Genomic DNA, 20534 nt, shown 5'->3' with positions numbered 1-20534 from the left:
GATTGAAGCTTTTTTTAATTATATTTATTTTTTTAGTAAAAATTAAATATAAAAATGATAAAGATCGTGTATCGCATTTTATATAATGTGAAAACATTATTTAGTAAAAATATATATATGGACTAAAAAAGAAAAGAACTCATAGTTAAATACCCTAATAAGCATTCTCACAAAAATGATAATTTGATCAACTAAGTCAAATGGGACTAAGTGCATATTTTATCAACAAATAGGATTAAGTGTTATTTCTCCAAACATTAAGGGAGGTTATTGCATTTTATCCAATTTATTTTTAAGGATTATTTTATTTATTCACTTTAAAAATCTGGTGATTCTGGTCATTTATATATATATACATATATTTTTAAAAAGATTCTACTCACTTCTCCACACAAATATAGGCAAATAATCATTCCTACAAAAAACAATAACTATATTATTCATGACTTTCATGGCTAAGGCTTATAGATAGTATATCAGAAGAAGAAATCCTCCAAATTTTCTCTCGGTTATCTGGTAAATGCGGCACTGACCTATACATCCTTTGATAGAAATCCTCCAATTTTACTCCTAAATTTGGCCGAATTGATAACTAAATAAATGCTAGAATTTTTAAAGATTTTCATAAGATTGACTTGATCAAGAGAAGCCCAATCAATGGAACGGATGGTGCAAGAGAATCCCACTGATAATAGGTCCCGGTTTTATTACATTCCGATTCTATTCCTTTGCCATGTGCGTTATTACTGTTAGCTAGTCCCAGAACATTCATATAGTTGCGTTTAAAAATTGGCCACCCTGATACGATCAAATGGAATCCTGTCATCGTTATTGATACAAAACTGATGAAAGTCGTCGACTAAAATAATTTTCTCGAAATTAGTCGGTCTCGTCATGGCAAAGCATGATGCGACTCATTCACTGCCATCAATCAAAAGAAGAGGGCACGAAAAGGGAGTTGCATGCATGATTCCTAATTATTCACACGTAAAGCAAAGCAAAGCAAAGGTGAGGGACAAACTCTTTCTTTATTGATGGCTTGGGGCATGCGAGTGGACCAATGTGACTCTCATCTTGGAGCTATCAATTGTTAGTTAATAAATCAGCTATGTTCCATCATCATGGCAACATGCCATGTGACTCGTGCACAATCCCTACTTCATTTGATCTCTTGGATCCCCTCTCTCGATAAGATCCACGTCGACGTGCCGTATAGTTTCGGTAATTTTCTTCTGATAATAGAAATAATTATATACATTGTATCTCATCTGTTCTTTCATTACATCGACTTATTTCTCTCTTGATCAATGTGAGCCTGATGAACCGCAGTTGTAGTATTAGCTGGTCACGGTCGTTGATTACTCGAGGTATTAATTGATATCTCTAACAATAATGCAAGAGAACAGTAAAATTTCACTAGGCCTATAAGTTGTCAGGCTCATTTCTAATCAAAAAGCTCGAGCCATTAGATTGCGATATATAATCTCTTATAAATCCCTGGATTTCTTTTTAAGTTTTCCGTGTGGGATAATCACTCTCAACACCCGTCCTTACGTAGCAACGTGTAGTCAAGGATGTGCCACATGGACTTAAACACCCGCCCTCCATAACTGACCATGGGACAAACCAAACTAATTACTACGAGTTTCACATTTGAGCTTGACTAATATGAGGCGTATTTTTTGGTTGCCTCGAAGTTGTACCTAGCCACACACGTGCCAAACACAGAGAGACATTAGACCTAACATGGAGTGAGCCCACTCGAGCATGCGAAAGCATAACCCGTTCTGATACCATGTTAAAATTTTTCTTGGGCCTACACGGACTTAAGCCCATCTGCAATACAAAAACTTAAACTGATAGGTTACTGGATCCAAGTCTCATATAAGTTTATGATTTCTTCCTTAATTTTTCCATATGAGAAAATATATCTCAACAGGAACTAATCCAAGAGGATTGATGCATGCCCATCTAATGTAGTAGTATTCATGATTGAGAATATGGTGACAAATTAATTTTAAATAACAAAAATGCAAAATTTTCTTAAAATTAAAGGCGTGCCGATAATTTTCGTAACGCACACTAGTTATTAAACTTGGAATCTCTTATTTATCAGATGAGAACGTATACCACTTCACTGCATTCTCTTTTGATTATTTTTTTCCTCTCTTTCTTTTCCACTCTCTATGCCTTTTTTTGCCGCCCATCACCTCCTCTTTTTTTTTCTCTCTTTGAAAATTTATTTTCCATCAATTAATGTTTTCATTTAAATCTATTATAATTGAAAATTTCGGTCGTGCGTCTACTATTAATTAAGAAGCTGGGTAAAGGCCACATCCGAGAATTGATTTAAAAGATTGGTGAGTGGAGGTCAGTCGCACATAATAGGGAAAGGCACTATCCTTGTGTTGATTGGATGCCATGATGAAGTATGCACATATCGTCAGGATCACACTTCTTCGAGGTGGATTCCGTTAGGCATTAAAGCGGCTTTGCCGATTTAGTTGGGTCTTTCTTATCCGATCTTGCAATATTTGATTTCATCTTTTTATATTTTTCTTCGGGCCTCGGTCCAGTTTGTTCATCAGGAAGGGAAGGAAAAAAAAAACAATGGAACATAAGTCAAATTTGGTCAAGAGGTTTGATTCGAACAACTTGAGGATGACCGAATCCGTATAAACCCATCGAACAGTTGAGGACAACATTTGTGTGCATGAAGGAGAACTAGGAATTTCAAACCATGAGATCTTAGGTTCGATTCTTGTTAATGAGACTTTCATACTCATTATATTTAGTTATCGCTATCTTTATATTAAATCATAAGGCTATCTTATAATAGAAAAAGAAAGTGAAAAATCAAATCCAAACCTCTTGATCCTAAAACGAAAGTGATGTCAGAACGTGAACCCTCTTTGCACTTTTACTTGATCAGAAAGCAAATCCCGAGACTCGAAGGGCCCGTTTGGTTTCATGATCAAATTTTAGAATCATGATTTTGGTTTTAACTCTACCCACTATACAATAAAAACACACATTTCGCAAGTCAAATTTATAATACAATCTCATTTGTCCTTTTCCACAATCAAAATCAAAATTAAAATCAAAATCAAAATTCCTTTAACTCTGAAATCAAACTCTCTCGAATTCTCTGCTGCTGTCAAGTGAGTGAAACTGCGGATAATGTGTCTCAAAGTTAGGAAGTGTTGGGGCGCGTCATCTTGGAAATGACATGAGTAAAATATTGCAATGTTAGAGGCCTATAATAAATAACTAAACAAATGACCCACATTTTTTACATATTTGAACCCCATCCAATGCAGACTTCAATCGAGTCACTCGGCTACGTATAAGTTACGATGAACCCGGCTGTCCGATTTTGTTTTAGAGCGTTTGTATTAGTATTTCTTGTTACATCGTCATACTTTCGATTATAGGAAAAATCCATGAGCTTAATATAATAAAACGTAAATTCTAAATATCGAACTTGAAATCTTTTGATCACTAAACGAGGACTACGTCACTTTGCTACGCTCTCTTTATTAATGTCATACTTTATTCATATGTTTTGGTTCTATTTCGCTATAGCCTATAACATATTTCTGAATTATATTATTTCAGTTGCTCTCCATATTTTCCCAACTAATTTTATCTTTCCTTAGCATGATGCCCTGATCTAGAGGCAACATACGCTGAAAGACGTAACTGTGTCATTCGACGGCATAGGACATATTTCCAGCTCGAGAACTGCCCAATACATAGTTCAATCTGAATAGGCTTGATTCGAACAAGTCGTGGACTTGTGAATTTGCTGAGAATCGAGTGAACTGAAATGTAAATGAGAAAACCTTGGATTATATAAGATGGCTAGACTCGTTATCTCATAGCTTGGATTCGATATAAGCTAATCCCCCATCCGTTAATTCTCAAATCGCCATGCGTTTCATCATCATCATAAAGAAGATTGCCACATTATCGTGTTGCACGGCCATAAATCGCTTACTGTGTACGTAATAGTCGATAACCGACCAATAAATTTTCTGCATTAAACTTCCATTTTAGTAGAAAAATACCATTTTCCTTTTTTTTTAAAAAAAAAAATTATGCCACCCCAAGTCGAGGGAGAAATTAATTATAATTAATTAATGGGGAGCACTCACCGCCACCCCCTCCCTCAGAGATGGGAAAGGAACATTCTGCGAAGTTCAAAATAAAAGAAAACCTCCTTTTTTTTCCGGTAAAAAAAGGTCTTTTTATTAACTTTTTTTTTTTAAAAAAAATCCGCTCCCACTCAGCTCATCACTGAGAGAGAGAGAGAGAGAGAGGGAGTGCGTCGTCGTAGTCTCCAAGAGAGCAAGACGAACTCCACTCTCCTCCGCACTTAGCTCTCTCTCTCTCTCTCTCTCTGTCTCTCTCTCTGCGCAACTGCTCGACGATGGAGTTCGATGGCGGAGCCCTAACCGCTCCTCCTTCTTCTTCATCGTCTTCTTCCCCTTCCGGATTCTCTTAACAGGTACCTTCGCGCCGCCTCCTCAATTCTCCGCTTCAGCTTTCTTTATTTCTACTCAGATCGACTACACTGCCGCGCGGAGCCTCCAGGCCAGCTCCCTTCGCTTCTTCTTCATCGCGTCATCCATTTTCGGTAATGGAAGTTCTCCGGTAGAATTCAGGCCACTTCTGTATTTGGCTTCTCGTGCTGCGACTCACCGCTCCTTCTGATCGCTCCACCAGTCTATGGATGATGATTACTCGCATAATTTACGCGGCTGGTTTTATTTTATACTATTAAATTTCTGTTAGGCTTCTGCTGCTCATTGTAGCTGTTCGTTTGGATATTGGATCTCGGAACGAGGAGTAAAGTAGAAGTTGGAGATTCGAGGGAGTATTTCTGGAAGAGTAATGGTGGCGGTCGGTCTGCAGTAGAATACAGTGATGGATGATGCAGGAGGATCGTTTGTTGCCGTCAGGAGAATCTCTCAGAGCCTTGATGGAAGCAACATCAGCCATTCTCCCTCTGGTATGATACAACTGCGCTCTGTTCTGCCATTAGATGCTATGAATGTCTGGAGGCGCATCTTGTTTTGCGCCAGTAGCCGACCGAGGCAGTTTCTACGCTAGCAGTGCTTAGCTTGGTTTTCCAAATTCCGTTCAGTGTCTCTAGGTGGTAAACTTCGGTGTTTAGATCGCCGGAATTCAAATTTAGTCTCGTGAATGCTGTAGTTGGACAGGACTTTGTGCTTTTAGTGATGCAGATCGTATTGATCGGTGAGCCTCCTTGAGTTATTGATCTCAGTGAAAGAATCAGTTCTTACTTTTTGCTTCACGTGGGAATTATGGGATAAACAATATTATTTATCATCTTGTTCTCATTAATTATGAAAAGTATCCAATATCTGATGCCATTTTCTTGTTACACCAGGCCAAAAGTCAGTAGGAATTGTTACATTTATTTTAATCCTCAAGATGTCTGTTGCTTAAGTGTTAAATGTATTCGGCTAGTTCATGAATTACGCATGTGGTTCTTGAAATCAGTCCACTGATCTTGGTATTTCCATTTGATACTGCTGCATTCGTGTGGTAATTAAATGTTGGATTGGGGCTACATTATCTTCAATTCATGTAGAAAATTATTTTTTTAATAAGAATGTGGTATGTACTGATAAATTCCTTCATATTTTAGGTTTCTTTATCATCATGTTAAATGCAGAACTCCTATGAACTGCAGATTCTTTTGCAGTGAGAATTTATCTTTGGGATGAGCTTAAAGATGTTTTTATGATCTCCAACACATTATTGTTTTAGTTTGTGCCAGCTCAATGTGAAAATGGGAACAGAAATTAGTAATGACTTGTAACTAATGCAGTTTGCTGCATCTAAAGTTGTGACAGGTTCAGCAGCATGGCTTGGCCGAGGTCTTTCCTGTGTTTGTGCACAAGGGAGAGATAGTGACCCGCATCCATCCTTTGATCTTACCCCTGCACAAGTAAAATTCACAACTTGTCTTGTGCATATATTTAGTAACATTTTTCACCTGGGACTTCAGTTTTCCCCGAAACTAGTGCCCTACTCAGTTGGGGGTTTTCAATGGTTCCTTTGATTTATTCCATTTGCAGATTCTCCAATAACTACGTGCCACATATCACATAGGTCACCACCCCCCACCCCCCCCCCCCCCCCCCCCCCCCCCCCCCCCCCCCCTTTTTTTTAAAATTAGTGGATGCTATTAAAATAGCACCTTCAATCTGATGTTGCCAGGAGGAGAGCCTGGAAAGGCTACAACGCCGCATGGACATTTCCTATGATTGCTCTAATCCGGAACATCAGGTACCTTAAGTCTTGGAACTTATTTAATAACACATCCTTTTCAGATTCTAACCATTGAATTAATTAGTATGGACATGTAGAAGTGTTTTTCAAATAGCAATTCTGAGGCCTATGTAAGTGCATGAATGTGTGATGAGTATTGGCTGAGTTTGTAGCTCAGGAAGTTCTTATACAAAGTGGGAAACATCTAACAGCTTTGGCAAGCTCTTTCTTGATTGGGCAGCTTAGGAGGATCTCCAAGTTCTACGAAGGACAAGATTTCATGCCCTTTTAAACTTTTGAAAACGCACTGCTATCTCCCGAAGCTCTAGTTCAAGAATAATTCTCTCCCAACTTGAATATATAAACTCTGGAATATTACCCCTCTCAGGATGCTCTAAGGTCATTGTGGAATGCTGCCTTTCCTGAAGAACAGCTACAAGGGTTAGTATCTGAGCAATGGAAAGAAATGGGTTGGCAAGGGAAGGACCCGTCAACAGATTTTAGGTATATGAACACAACCCCCCGCTTACTAGGTCTCTTTGTGTCTGTTTCTTGCTTACTTACCACATTTCATTACCCTGATATGTTGATTGTGAACATACATACAGGGGTGGTGGTTTTATATCATTGGAGAACCTGCTGTACTTTGCCAGAAATTTTCCAGTATCTCCTCTTTCACTCTGCTCAGACTCGAGAAAGACAATACCTTCTTGTGCTGCTGTAATTTGCTTTGTAATGCGACTTGACAAATACTTCATTGCAGAAATCTTTCCAGGATCTGCTTCTGAAGCGTGAAGGTGTTCGGTCAGCTTGGGAATACCCCTTTGCAGTAGCAGGGGTGAACATCACGTTTATGCTTATCCAAATGCTTGATCTTGAAGCAGGTCCGGAACTCTATTGCTAAATGTGACACTGTTATTTTAGTATGATAATCATTTGTTTGGTTCCTGCAGAATTTACCACACTATCCAATATGCCCTTCAATTCTCAACCTGAACCCTATTATCCAACATGATTTTATTTATGTTTATAATCTAGAAGGCATTTTAAAATTCTGTATGTTTTGATCATCTTGTGCATTGATTTACAGTGAAACCAAGAACTATTGCCGGAGCAAATTTCTTGAAGTTTCTTGCAGGTGGGATCATCTGATTTATCTGATATTCTTGTTAAAGCCTGCTCTGTTTCCATGCAAGTACGGAGTGGCTCTGACTCCTTTGACTGGAGCTGTCGTTTGCTCAGCTTGTAATAAGGGATCTATTTCTCTTGCTTTTTGCAGAAAATGAATCAGCTTTTGACCTTCTCTATTGCATCACATTCAAGATAATGGATCAGCAGTGGCTTTCAATGCGTGCATCGTACATGGAATTTAACGTATGCACATCTTTCTTCCCTACAGTTCCGTTTCAGGCCTGCACTCTGCAATGGGGCTTTACTTGGTTGGTTATTCTATAGTTTTGCTCCTAACTGGAAACTTTCCTTCTAGGTGGTGATGAAATCCACCCGCCATCAATTGGAATCCGAGCTCATGCTCGAAGATGTGACGCGACTTGAAGAATTGCCCTCCTACAGTGTCCTCACCCGTTAGCTTAGTTGCTTCCAATAGTCAACAACCATCCCATACAGTTGACGGTTTCCTGCAGATAACTCGGGCAGTCCTCTCTCTCTCTGTGTACGGCCCAAATCCTTCCCCAGCTATATGAAACTGAATTGATTCTGGGTGTATTTTATACCATGGGTTCGCATTCAGAATTTGCTTTTACCCACGCTCACCTTGATTCATAGGATTACGAGGTACTTTACACCATCAGCCTCGTGTTTTCTGTATTTTTTGCCTTGATTTTTCTTTAAGGACTTCCACCGGCTCTGGTTTTCCTCAATTTGACAATCCAGATCATGACATTGTCGAACTAACAAGATAAAACCCACCAATAACAGTCTGATTCACACAAAAATGAGAAAATACTGAGAATGGCCAAAGGCAGAAGGTCGAGGCCGCTCTTTCGTCACACTGAAGAAAGTGGATATGCAATGCAGAGTTTTCATCGTACTTAAGCTTAATTCGAATTAATAGTAGACTCAACCCAGAGGGTGTCGCACGCAAATTGCCACAACCATAACCCAACTTGCTAAATGTCAAAACTTCAGCCAATGATAGTTTTGAGCATGAGTTCAGGATAAATAGAGGTACGTCATCGAGTTGTGTAAGAACACAGCCCGTTCTAGGAAACTGAGGAATCTATTCGTAGATCCAAGGGTGGAGGCTGGTCTGCCACCCGACAACACCCTCGGGGAACCACAGCGCAATCTCCTTCCTAGCACTCTCAACTGAGTCACTTCCGTGGATAACATTCCTGCAATAAAATCATTCATGGTGATCAGCGTTTTTCCGCCAAACGAACTCTTCAAGCTAAATAAATTGACATATGCATTCCATTCAAGTGATTGACTACTATGGTCAGTCGTTGAAAGTCATTCAATCATTTAATTTTTTTTCCTTCGCCATTCTATCCAATCCAATTATTAGCTAAACGTGAATCATTACAAAACATAAGCACCGATGCACAAATCGAAGAGGCCACGAAGCAATGAAATTATTATCGGTTGTTGTGTAAGACAATGACAGTTAAGCATCTTCAATTATCAATAAAGGCAACTGCAAATCACAGACATCATCATATGAAACATCATCGGTAAAAACCACTTTTTGGTTTCCGAGACTTACAAAACAACTTTGTATCATCATAAAGGACTAATCCAAATCAATTGAAAAGACCAACATCAATGCCGACTTGCATGTGCTGACTTCTGCTTGACCATGATGAGTTAGATATTTGCCCTTAAACATCAACAATTGATAATATTAAGAAGGCGTGAAATCACTCTTATTTTGGGAACATAATAGCAAATTCAATCCAGTGAAATAGCTCAGCTCAAACACGTACAACACTGTTTCTGAAAGAAAAACGTAACGGACTGGTCATTGCATCTCAGTTTCACTAAACCCATCGATTCACCATTACTATGTTTCATGACAGCGTGATCTACATAAATTAAACAGTTCGAGCAAGCCTACTCAGACAGAAAAAGAGGGATGGATTTACCTGCCAATGTCGATGGCAAAGTCTCCACGGATGGTGCCGGGAGCGGAATCAGCAGGGTTGGTGGCCCCGATGATCTTGCGACCAGTCACCACAACATTCTTGCCCTCCCAGACCATGGCCACAACGGGGCCGGAGATAATGTACTCCACAAGCCCATTGAAGAAGGGCTTTGCAGAAAGATCAGCGTAGTGCTTCTCAGCAAAGGACCGCTCCACGCTCATGAGCTTCAAACCTAACAACCGCAAACCAAACACGGTACAAATTTTAGATTTTCCTCAATCTCTAGGATCAAACTCAAGGGACGATTGAAAACTTAATTACCTTTCAGGGTGAAGCCCTTCTTCTCAAACCTGGCAATGATTTCACCAACCTTAACAAAAAAAACATAATTACAATAAGAACACATCAATCATTTCGCAATAAAATCTCCACACGGTAAAGCTAAAGTAGCAGCAGTTTGGAGCATCGTTAAAAAGATGGCTTCTGCGTTGGGAGCTGTCCATCTAGATAAAGCCAGAAAGGGACAATTTTTCTTACACTTCCTTACCAATTAAAACTTAAACGACAGATCTGTCAAGCTTATCAAGAATGGAAAACCAAGAAGCTTGAGGATTGAGATATTACCAGGCCTCTTTGGACCCCATCGGGCTTGATCATGATGAAGGTCTGCTCCATTGCTAGGTGTAAAGAAAGCTCCAGCACAAGCTCTGAGCTCCAAAGGTCTAGTAGAGATAGTGGTGAAAGAAGAGGGCGGAGTGGTGAGATTATATATGTGTCTTGGAGGAACAAAACGATGATGGTAACCCTGAAACCCTAGAACTGCAGGACCAGGCGGTATATTCGTTCGGGTCACCTTAGAATATGTCCCCTCCTCATGCCCACCTCCTTTCGGCCCATAGATAGATAGATACCGTTTGCTAGCTGGCCCAATCAAATATCGGTTAAGGTCTCATGCTGTTTCATGCGTTGCAATCATGCAAAGTGGGATGTGTGTACCACAGTGCAAAATGCAATATAGATATTCTCTTTAAATAAAATATCGGATTCGAGTCATATGAATGAAAAAAAATTTTGATCATGAGAATTTTATCCCTTAATAGGCTGATTCAATTCGAATTGGATTAGTCGAGGCCATTAGACTTCCAGATATCATGGTATAAGAAAGTAGCAGGTGTGTAAGTGCAACGTGGGTGAGTTTGGAACCTGCAAACTATCGGGAATGGAGAAAAGTTTAAGATGCAATCACTTTTGTAGCACAAATATGCAAAGCATATTTCAAATTGTAGAAAAATAGTTAAATATTAAATCTATTATGAATATGTCGAGTAAGTTATACTCACATACTAGTGTTCAATCCTGCGCATTGCATGGGTTTATATTCAAATATCTATATTGCATTTTATAATAATTATCATATTTTAGAAGATTAATTTACTGATTAAGAGAAACATTTTCAGTAATTAACTTAAAAATAATCTTTAATAGAATTGGACTAATTTTGAATGGTTCAATTATAATTTTATAACCGAAGATCATATTATGCCTTGTGATTTATCTAAATTCTTTAAAAATTTCATTTTATGCATTTTTAAAAATAATATCTTATGACATCTTTATTTACAAATATTTAATTCTTATACTACCATAAGATCATATAATTATTCATCTGTGATCTTTCTGACCTACCAAATTAATTAATATAAATATTCTACATTGATAATTTTCAGTATGACAAATAAACATAATACAAATTATTTTTATGAAGATAAGTATACATATAAACCAAGTTTATATATAATGATTAATGGCCTGTTTGGTTAAAGAAATTTTTTTAACTCTGCTCAACTCTAACTCAACTTATTTTCAATCCAACAATACAATTATTACTTTTTTATCTTCAATTTTTTTAACAATTCAATTCAATTTTTAATACTAAATTCTCAATTCTCTCAACTATTCATTATTTTTTCCATAATTCAACAATATAATCATTACTTTCTCTTAACAATTCATTACATTTTCACATTTTTTCTCATAATTCAACAATACAATCATTACAAATCAATTAAAATCAAAACTCAACTCTAAATCCAAGCACAACCTAATATTATTAACCGTATATTATTCTTAATTTATTACATTGATTGTATTACATTAAAAAAATTTCAAAAGTATTATATAGCTAATCTTATTAAATCTTAATTAAGTAAATATTCTATCGGAGTGATTGGATCATTTCATCTAAAATTATTCAAATTCATGAAACTTAATTAATGTAATATAGAAGAATAAAGTACAAGAAATACTAAAATTACAAAAATTCTATAATTATCATTTTCTCATCAAATAAAAACTAAAGATTTTGAATTTTTATCATTCAAAAATCGTAAAAAATTACTATAAACAAACACGTGCAATATAGGGGGTAAAGCACAAGTACTTACATTGATGATATTGATATTGATAGAGAATTTAGCATTGTTATCAGAATCGGACCAGACCGACCGGTTCGATCGAAAATTGGCATTCTCACAGGTTCAGTTCTCAATGAAAATCGGATATGCAGGATTAAACTGTTGAACCCAAGAAACCGATCGATTTTTAAGCAAAATCTCTTTGAACCGATCGATTTAATAGGTTCTATGGCTTTTCTTTTTGTGTTTGAAAATGTTCAAAATTAAGATGTTTGGGGAAGGAGTCGAACGCCTGACCTTCATTGCCCGCCATTAATGCACCATTCACTAACCACACAAGCCATGCTTCTTATTTGGTCTACGTACTCGACTTTAAAAGCTTTATAGTCATTGAATAATTATTTTTTTACCCTTGCATGAATGTATTCTGTGTAATTTTTTTTGAATCGGAGTACGTTAAACATCAAGAGTGTGTTTTGATTGAGAGTTGAGTTGAGTTGAATTTTGGTTTTAATTGATTTATAATGATTGTATTGTTGAATTATGAGAAAAAGTGTGAAAAAGTAATAAATAATTGAGAGAAAATAATGATTAAGTAATGATTGTATTGTTGAATTGTGAAAAAGTAATGAATAGTTGAGAGAATTTAATATTAAAAATTGAATTGAATGGTTAAAAATATTTTAAAAATAAAAAAGTAATGATTGTGATGTTGAATTGAAGATAAGTGGAGTTGAGTTAAACTTTGTTGCGAAAACAAACACACCCAATTTTCTTAATGATATAAATAAAATTTTAATTTTAATTAAACTTGCGGTCCGACCCATCGAACCCCCGATTGGACCCGTAAATCCATCAACCAATACTCCTTTCGGTTCAACGTCCGGTCCGGTTTTGATAACACTGTAATTTAGTACATTAAATTTAAACCATGAAAAGTAAAATTTACTTATAAAATTGGGTTTCACTCTTAACTTTTTGAAACATATAAAAAGTGGCCCAAAATTTTTCTTTTTCCCGAAATTGCCCCAACCTATCTCTGTCTCTCTCCTCCACTTTCTCTCTCTCTTTCTTTGCAACTCCTCGCTCTCCCTCCTCTCCCTCCTCTCCCGACCTTTCTCATCAGTCCCATTCCCCTCGATCGACTGAATTGAACAACAGCGGCAGCAATGGCGTCTAAAATTTCAAAAAGTTTCAGCCTTTACGGCAAGTCCTACATTTCGGACCTCTTCCCCATTGGAGCTTCACATTCCATAAGCAGAAGTTTGCATCCGTCTATGATATGTTTGATGAATTGTTTCTGATAGGTTATGACCTGCTTCTGGGATCGATTGCCGCCTTTTATGTGTTCATGGCACCTTACACTAAGGTCGAGGAGAGCTTCAACGTTCAGGTACTGCTTCTTTTCTGCTTTGACTCAGTGTTCCATTAGCTTCCAGTGGGACGATTAAGCGGTTCAAGCTTTTTTACGAATGGTATCTTTTGAACGCGATTTGGCGGATCCCCGTTGCTTATGTGATCCTTTTCATAGTGCAGATGAAAGTCTGCTTTGTTTTAGTTTACTTTTAGCTGATAGGAAGATCAATTCTGTTGTTAACATAGTAAAATAGTGTAGATTGTGTCTTGCAGTTTAGCTCATTGAATATCTTGGTTACTATTTTTTGCCAGGCGATGCATGACATTCTTTACCATCGGCATCACTTAGATAAGGTAGATTTGATGGTGATTACTTCCCCCCTGGTTTTCATAGTTTTCCCTTTTGCAAAGGCTCTAAGCAGCACTGTGATGTTCTGCTTTCTGTGTAGTATGATCACCTGGAGTTCCCTGGTGTTGTTCCTCGCACTTTTATTGGTAAGCTACACATTTAATTTGAGATTGCCGACGATTTTAGAGTTCTATTACACGACTTATATTGCACCGTATAGAAAAGGATGAGCTCAAAGTTGGAATAGATGTAGAACATATAAATTCTAAGTCGCGAACTGTGGAAGGTCTGTTTGATAACATCTGGATAAAAGAATTTTCTCAAATTGTGATTTATCTCTATTTCGACTTATATTTTGACACTAATGACTCTTGGAAATTACAAATATCTTTTCAAAGATAGACCTTATATATTCAAATAACTACAAGTGGAAAAATGCAATGTTGTGCCTGTCCAATATATGTGCCAAATTAAAATCATCAATAGATTTAAATTCACTAAGAATTACTTATTGGAGCGTATTCAAATTCACGCTTATATAAAAACTATATATAATAATAGAATGCAGCAGTGCGTGCGAAAGACGGGCAACCATCTTGAAACATAAATATCTCTGTCACATTTCTTTTAAATGCCCTTTTATTCCTTTGTCCAAAATGTCATATTTGTTTCTTCTTCATGGTTTTATGTCTTAGCACAACTGACTTCCCTTTCCAGAGAAAGGAGAAGAACTGCAGTAAAAAAGTATGAGAATGGAAAAAATACACTATTTCAATATGCATATAGCGTTTGCACTTGTTCGATGCTCGTGTAGTTCTGTATTATATATATGCGCGCGCTCGTGCGTGTGTGCGTGCGTGGATTTATTTACCTTTTGGAAAAAGAAAAGAAAAGAAAAGAAAAGAATCTCTGGACAGAAGTTCTGTTGGATTTATTTTACCTCCAATAAGACCTAAAACTAAGTTAATGGATCACCATATCGAATGCGGGTGCAATTTATTCTGATTTGATTGATGGAAATGAGTGAATACTCCTCCTTGAGAGACATTAATGACATTCCTTTGTTGTTTCTAATTCCTCGCAGGTGCTTTCCTGGTGTCAATTTTAGCATCACCGTTTGTATTTGTGATGGGCTTGCTGCAGTTTCCTAAGATTTATAGTCTTATAGCAGGTGAGTTATTTGCTGTAGTTGGATACTTGCACTGGTTATGTTTTATATCTTGCAACAAGGTTTCTCGCATTAAGATTTCTCCTTCATTTTTGGGATGACATGGAAGAGAGGAATAGACAGGCATTCGATGGAGTTGACTCTCCTGATGTTAAATTTCAATGAGAGGTGGATTAGGGATGTAGATAAGAATGATTTCTCCTGCATTATAGCTGATGGAAAACTCACTTTGAACCTTATTTGGATGTTTGTTCCCAACAGTCCTGCTCATTGAAATTCTTTTGCTTCTCCTTCACATATAAAACTAGTTATTGGTATTTGTAGATTCTGCCAACTGTTTCGATCTATTACATTTGGCGGCAGTTCACTTGTAAACCACATCTACTTGTACAAAGTCTTTCCCATTTTTTATTTGCTTCCTTAATATGTTAAGCTTATTATCACTATTTGCTTTATCGACTTGCCTTTTTTTGTTGTTGCCAGTTCGACTGGTGTTAGGTGGGATCATATTATTGACGTTAAGGTTCTTTCGCATCCAGGTATATGTTCAATTTTGATTTCTTTCCTGCAGTAATCACTTGTTAGTTCTTGTAAATGCTTCTTGCAGTGGTTCAATGGACATTTCCGCATGAGTTTTCTGTCATCTTTTCTGTTGTAATTTTGTTGACTATGCTTTACATATGTTTAAATTTTCAATGGGTTCTTTCATTTGGATGTCTGGGGCCTTTTCCTGGTTTTCTTTATCAAATCCTAGATCAATTATTGGAGTACTCTTATATTTGACATATAACTCATATGGTTGTTATCACTGTTAAGAATAATATGTACTTGGTTGGTCTACAACGAGCTTCTGGCTGTCTAAGTCCAACCATTTTGTTGAACCTACCGAATTATCTCCACCGCCCAAATTCAATAATAATAATGTATTTGTTGCCCATTATGCCTCCGAATTCTAGAAATGGCTAAGAATGTAAACCCCATTAGTAAGCCAATTACTTCAGCGTGATGATGCGATGGAAGATTTTGTTCATACTTAAGGTACCCTTAACTAAATAAATTTATTTAAATTTTTATCACTATTAATTAATGAAGATGAAATTGAGTTTGATGTATGATCTGATATTCTCGACTTTTAACTTGCATTTGATGTTTGGAATATTGAATTTTTTATAATGCAATTTGATGTCATATTATGCTTTGCTCATGGATTCTGTTATTCTGATTTGATCATTTTCTTTTAGGACTGGAGTGCTATATATTTCTCTAATCTTCTTCGTTCTTTTTTTCTTTTGGATGGTGTTAAGGACTGGTATGTTAGACGATTATGTTAAGGCTTCTTGTTATCTGTGCAGGTTAGAAACAAGTTGGGACGTCAAGTAGAAGCTTTCTTTGTCATATTAAGTGCACTGCAGTTTCACTTGCTTTTCTACTGTAGCCGTCCACTTCCTAATACATTGGCACTTGGTTTAGGTAAATTACTTGATATAAATACTCATATTACTACTCTGACTCGGAATTCACTTTGCTTATGATAGATATCCTCTTTAATATATATCCTTAGATTAGAGAGCAAGCAAGCAATCTTAGGACTGTTCTCTTTCATGGGTCTGTTGGCTGTCTTTAACAATCTTTCGTCTCTCACACTCTGCTTTTCTCACATTCCTTTTTTCTCTTTTTAAAAATCTATTTTGCAGTGAACATTGGATATGGGTTTTGGATGAAAGGGAAATTTTATCTAGCCTTGAATTCGCTGGTATATCCTGCTACTTTGGTTGAAATTGTATTATGTTATGTTCAATAAATCTATGCTCGTTCATCATACAGCGGTCATCAAAAGAGGCATTTTTCATTGTAACACTTGCTAATGGCTCTGGTTCTAATCATCAGATCTTTGCAACACTTGTCGTTAGATGTGATATTCTGCTGCTCCTTGCCCCTCTTGGTGTAGAACTTTTATTGGTAAGACATCCCATTAAGAGATCCCCTCTTACAGAAGCCTCTGTGAAAAGTATGTACTACAGCTCTTGCATTAACATGATACCTCCTAAGACATGCAACTTCAAGTAGGGAAGCGCATTTAGACCTATATAATTATCTGTCACAAACCTTTATTTCCCTTTTTATTTTAGTCTTTAGAACTATTTTCTGATATCATACCCTGTAATGTGTGACCTGTTTAGTATGTTGTGGCTTTTTGCACTTGTAGATAGGAACTAATGCCCTACCATAATACTTCTTCAACTACAGACGAAATCAATTTCATTACTGCAAGCCCTTAAATACTGCGTTGGAGCAGCTCTTCTGTGTGTAGGTTAGTTGTTCCTCCGTCACTTTAACTTAATAGTAATATTGGAATGGTGCTGGACTCGTTGTTATGAAATCTTCTTGTTGCAGGTCTTACAACTTTGGTTGACACAATCATGTGGAGGAGATTCTTGTGGCCTGAATTTGAAGTCTTCTGGTTTAACTCTGTTTTGAATAGGAGCTCTGAATGGGGTGTATCCTCTTTTAGGGAACATTTCTGTCCCTTTTGCTGCTTCTTTTAATCATAAATGGTTCAGAATTAGTCCTTGCATACAGGATGAGATGATCTTCACTTAACCCTTTGTTAAAAGTCGATGATGGTAGCATGCCCTAGGAAATCCTTGATTACGTCTTATTCTTTCAGCTATTTTTATTGGAAAAAGTAGGAATTTTTCCCTTGTCACGGTTACCTCATTGTTCTGATGATTAACATGCATTTTGTGGTAGAGATCCTTTTTGTCATCTATGAGATATCTGTTATTATTTGGTTATGTGACCAAAGAGAGGCCATTTGCAGCTTGTTCCACAGAAGCTTGAGAACGTTGACCGGGATGCAAGAAGTAAATTTGAATTTTATAAATGGTTTCTCAGGGAAGAATATACTGAAGCTTGGAATAACTGTCTGTGACCGACACTTGGTAAACATATGTGATCAGGCAATCAGCTGTGCATGGTCATTTAAATTTGGTAAAGCTTATGGAGGTGTTTATGGCTTGTCACTTTTAGACTCTGACTCGGTCTATGTCAAATCTTGTCATTCTCGTTCATTTTGAACCTTTTTGTCGATTTAGGTTCTTCTAATGTCTTTGCATTCATTCACAGGATCCATCAAGTCGGGTTTTGAGAGTAGTTGTTATATGCATTTACTTTGTGGCGCAATAGATAATATCCATGCATCTCAAGTACCAATTAAATTGAGTGTGATTTTTGCTTGTTCTCTTGTTCTATTAAGCATGTGTTCTTCTTGAAGATAATATCTGGTATTTTCCTTAATTAATATATCTTTTCAGACTCACCCTATTCACTGGTATTTTACTTCAGCCCTACCTCGCATGTTGCTCATAGCTTACCCTCTTTCCATGGTGGGTTATGGAACTAACTTCTTTCTTGAGAATCTCATTATCAAATCTCAACTCTTGACATTTTCTTTTTTCTGGTGGTTTAACTTTCCTGCAGCTTGGTGTGTTGCTTGATAGGAGACTACTGTTTTATGTGATTCCCGTATATTCCTTCATTCTGCTTTACTCTAAACTTCCACACAAGGTAATAACATGCAGATGTACATGGAAGCAATTTATTTGATTTCTAATTAGAGGTTTGAGTTGTGACAAAGTTAGTATCATGTTTGTTTTGCAGGAGCTGCGTTTCATAATTGGTTCGGTTCCAATGTTCAACTTAGCAGCGGCAGTTACAGCTAGCAGAATGTATGTGGCTGCTACATTTTATAATATTTCCTACTGTTCTCTAAATTGGTCTGCTTGGACATTATTGGATGGGTCCTTTAAGCTTTGTATGGATGGCGGGATTAGAGGGGAGATGATTCAAAAGGAGAGTGTTCGTCCTTTAGATCACTTCCATCAATTTGGGAATTCTTTTGCTTGATTCAAAAAGAATCCTTTCATTTTTCATTCAAGATAAAGGAATTCCCTATTTGACTGTAAGGATTTGGAGGATAACAGGTCCCCCCAAATTTTCTACCTTGAAATCCCTCCATCTAAACATTGGTTAGTTCCAGTGAAGATATGCTCTGGCTGGATTTGAAATTGTCTAAGATTCAAATTGCTTTGGGTTAACTTGTTTATTTATCCTTCAAATGATTTTTGCAGCTATAATAACCGAAAAAAGAGTTTCTGGAAGCTGCTCTTTCTCGCGATGGTAGGATCATTTTTGGTCAGGTTAGATCTCTTGGCTATATGTTCAGAGAAGTAATTCAATCTGTCATTTTGCTCGTTCTCTTATTTTTCCACTTCTTTTAGTCTAGGGTGCACAGTGCTCACCTTCTTGGCGTCGTATGAGAATTATCCCAGTGGCTATGCATTGAAATACCTGCACAAGAGTGGTAAGTCTTACGGCTCTCTCTCATAAACTCAACCAGGTTTGGCTGTTCAAGACAGTTCCCTCTATGAGTGTACTATATAGTGAATATCACGTTGTGAATGGCAACACGATTGATCAAGATATTTTCGGTTGTTTTTAACAACCGAAGACCGAATAGAGAAATTGCTATCATTGGTCTGTGATACCTTAGTTTATTATACCTTTACCTTACTATTCATCATCTAAGCCCATTCTTCTGTTTTCAGTGGTATTGGTCATCGAAAATGTGCTTTTTTACATATGCAGGCCATCTCGCTAAAGACACAGAAGAGCAATGGGTCCACATTGACACGTTCTCAGCCATGAATGGAATATCTCGTTTCTGCGAAGATGATAATCTTTTCAGGTATATTAAGAAGTTTCCATTTACATTATCTTGGGAACAGGAATCAACAATTTCAGCTGAAAATTAGTGTCACCTTAGTCTGTTAAAGGTCAATAACATTAAAATTTTTGTGTGTACTAATTTTAGTTTAGATGTATTTCAGGTACTCTAAGGAAGAAGGGATTCTCCTAGAAGATTTCAGCCGGAGAAATTTCACCTATCTTATAAGGTAACTTTGATCGTCGGGAATCACTACTCATTTTGTTCTTAAATTTTGTGTGGGCCAGCATGCATTCCACAAGGCAGGAAGGGAAACCCATTTTAAAACGACTGAAGTCTTTTGTTAAAAATGCTTAAGAAGAGTCTGGGTTGATTGTCGTAAAAATATTTTTGCATAGTGAGCATGCTGCTGTTGGTGGATACAAGTGCTTATTCTCGGTGAAGGGATTCTCGAGGATCAGTCTTCAGAACAGGTCTCCTCCGGTCACACTGGTACATATCTCCTCTCCCTCTCACCAATAATATTTTGTGACAGTTCGGCAGACTGAGGGTATCATTCTCATCTAATTTGCAGGTTAAAGTGCCTAAAGTTTTCGTTCACGGGAATCTGAATTACCGAGACATATTTGATAGGAGTTGGCCGGGATGCTTTTGATACCATGACTTTGCTTTAGATCTGTAATTGGCAGAAAAAACTGGCAGGGCCAGAAGAATGGAAATACTGTTTATCGGAATGGAAATATGAAAACGGAAATTCTGAACTGTTTCAGATCATATTCCATCTATTCCCATATTTGAAGTCATTGAAACTCTCTTCCTACCAATTATTATAAGCTTCTCCTGTGTGAGCTCTTTAGAAATTTCAATTTCCAGGTTTCATTGTCATTGCCGTATGCGTGATTCGGTAAAAGAATTGCTAACTCATCAAAGTGTTAGCGTGCAATGACGCTGCCAAGGTAATCTCATCATCATTAAATCATACCCCACCTTGCACGGACTGGAAGTTCAAGGACGTGGGGCAGCATCGATCCCGTCTACGCCTACCTGCAGGAGTGCTTTCTCGATGTTTTTCTACTTTGGAAGCATCGGCTTGTCATGCAAGACGCCTGTGGCT

The 20534-nt window shown here is 37.2% G+C and overlaps 3 protein-coding genes across 7 annotated transcripts; 2 read left to right on the top strand and 1 right to left on the bottom strand.

Annotated features, from left to right (window-relative positions):
• Positions 1-4286: 4286 nt before the first annotated feature.
• LOC116204048 (ELMO domain-containing protein A-like) lies at positions 4287-8130 on the top strand. 4 transcript variants are annotated; one of them, XM_031536099.1, is made up of 10 exons: positions 4287-4510; positions 4818-5014; positions 5886-5980; positions 6253-6321; positions 6692-6807; positions 6912-6966; positions 7067-7187; positions 7394-7441; positions 7583-7677; positions 7790-8130. In XM_031536099.1, exons 2-10 carry the CDS (start codon positions 4930-4932, stop codon positions 7889-7891), a joined length of 786 nt encoding a protein of 261 aa, XP_031391959.1. In that variant the 5' UTR covers positions 4287-4510; positions 4818-4929; the 3' UTR covers positions 7892-8130. The 4 variants fall into 4 exon arrangements, with proteins under 4 accessions (XP_031391959.1, XP_031391958.1, XP_031391957.1 ...); XM_031536098.1 differs by having other exon boundaries at positions 4798-5014; XM_031536097.1 differs by having other exon boundaries at positions 4290-4510; positions 5877-5980.
• Positions 8131-8224: 94 nt separating this feature from the next.
• LOC116204049 (nucleoside diphosphate kinase B) lies at positions 8225-10268 on the bottom strand. The gene is made up of 4 exons (XM_031536100.1): positions 10032-10268; positions 9729-9777; positions 9408-9639; positions 8225-8657 (listed from the first exon to the last, which is right to left on the bottom strand). Exons 1-4 carry the CDS (start codon positions 10080-10082, stop codon positions 8543-8545), a joined length of 447 nt encoding a protein of 148 aa, XP_031391960.1. The 5' UTR covers positions 10083-10268; the 3' UTR covers positions 8225-8542.
• A 2583-nt stretch (positions 10269-12851) lies between these two features.
• Positions 12852-20260, top strand: LOC116205518 (dol-P-Man:Man(7)GlcNAc(2)-PP-Dol alpha-1,6-mannosyltransferase). Of its 2 annotated transcripts, XM_031538146.1 has the most exons (20): positions 12852-13027; positions 13129-13214; positions 13490-13531; positions 13627-13672; positions 14611-14697; positions 15178-15233; positions 16047-16164; positions 16389-16447; positions 16582-16653; positions 16942-17005; positions 17089-17192; positions 18009-18080; positions 18175-18261; positions 18355-18422; positions 18825-18893; positions 18975-19057; positions 19342-19441; positions 19584-19649; positions 19819-19912; positions 19995-20260. In XM_031538146.1, exons 1-20 carry the CDS (start codon positions 12991-12993, stop codon positions 20073-20075), a joined length of 1491 nt encoding a protein of 496 aa, XP_031394006.1. In that variant the 5' UTR covers positions 12852-12990; the 3' UTR covers positions 20076-20260. The 2 variants fall into 2 exon arrangements, with proteins under 2 accessions (XP_031394006.1, XP_031394007.1); XM_031538147.1 differs by lacking the exon at positions 19995-20260 and having other exon boundaries at positions 19573-19649; positions 19819-19914.
• Positions 20261-20534: the final 274 nt, after the last annotated feature.

Source organism: Punica granatum, chromosome 4 (assembly GCF_007655135.1).
Source record: "Punica granatum isolate Tunisia-2019 chromosome 4, ASM765513v2, whole genome shotgun sequence".
Lineage (NCBI taxonomy): Eukaryota > Viridiplantae > Streptophyta > Magnoliopsida > Myrtales > Lythraceae > Punica > Punica granatum.
This window is presented reverse-complemented; position numbering and strand designations above follow the sequence as displayed.

Coding starts and splice junctions, on each gene's coding strand:
- LOC116204048 (XM_031536097.1), top strand. CDS start 4,930: ATGGATGATGCAGGAGGATCGTTTGTTGCCGTCAGGAGAATCTCTCAG. Junction 6,322..6,691: donor GCTCTAATCCGGAACATCAG/GTACCTTAAGTC, acceptor TACCCCTCTCAG/GATGCTCTAAGGTCATTGTG. Junction 7,188..7,393: donor AATGCTTGATCTTGAAGCAG/GTCCGGAACTCT, acceptor ATTGATTTACAG/TGAAACCAAGAACTATTGCC.
- LOC116204049 (XM_031536100.1), bottom strand. CDS start 10,082: ATGGAGCAGACCTTCATCATGATCAAGCCCGATGGGGTCCAAAGAGGC. Junction 9,778..10,031: donor ATGGGGTCCAAAGAGGCCTG/GTAATATCTCAA, acceptor TTTTTTGTTAAG/GTTGGTGAAATCATTGCCAG. Junction 8,658..9,407: donor TTTGCCATCGACATTGGCAG/GTAAATCCATCC, acceptor ATTTTATTGCAG/GAATGTTATCCACGGAAGTG.
- LOC116205518 (XM_031538146.1), top strand. CDS start 12,991: ATGGCGTCTAAAATTTCAAAAAGTTTCAGCCTTTACG. Junction 19,058..19,341: donor GAAATACCTGCACAAGAGTG/GTAAGTCTTACG, acceptor TTACATATGCAG/GCCATCTCGCTAAAGACACA. Junction 19,913..19,994: donor GGTCTCCTCCGGTCACACTG/GTACATATCTCC, acceptor TCTAATTTGCAG/GTTAAAGTGCCTAAAGTTTT.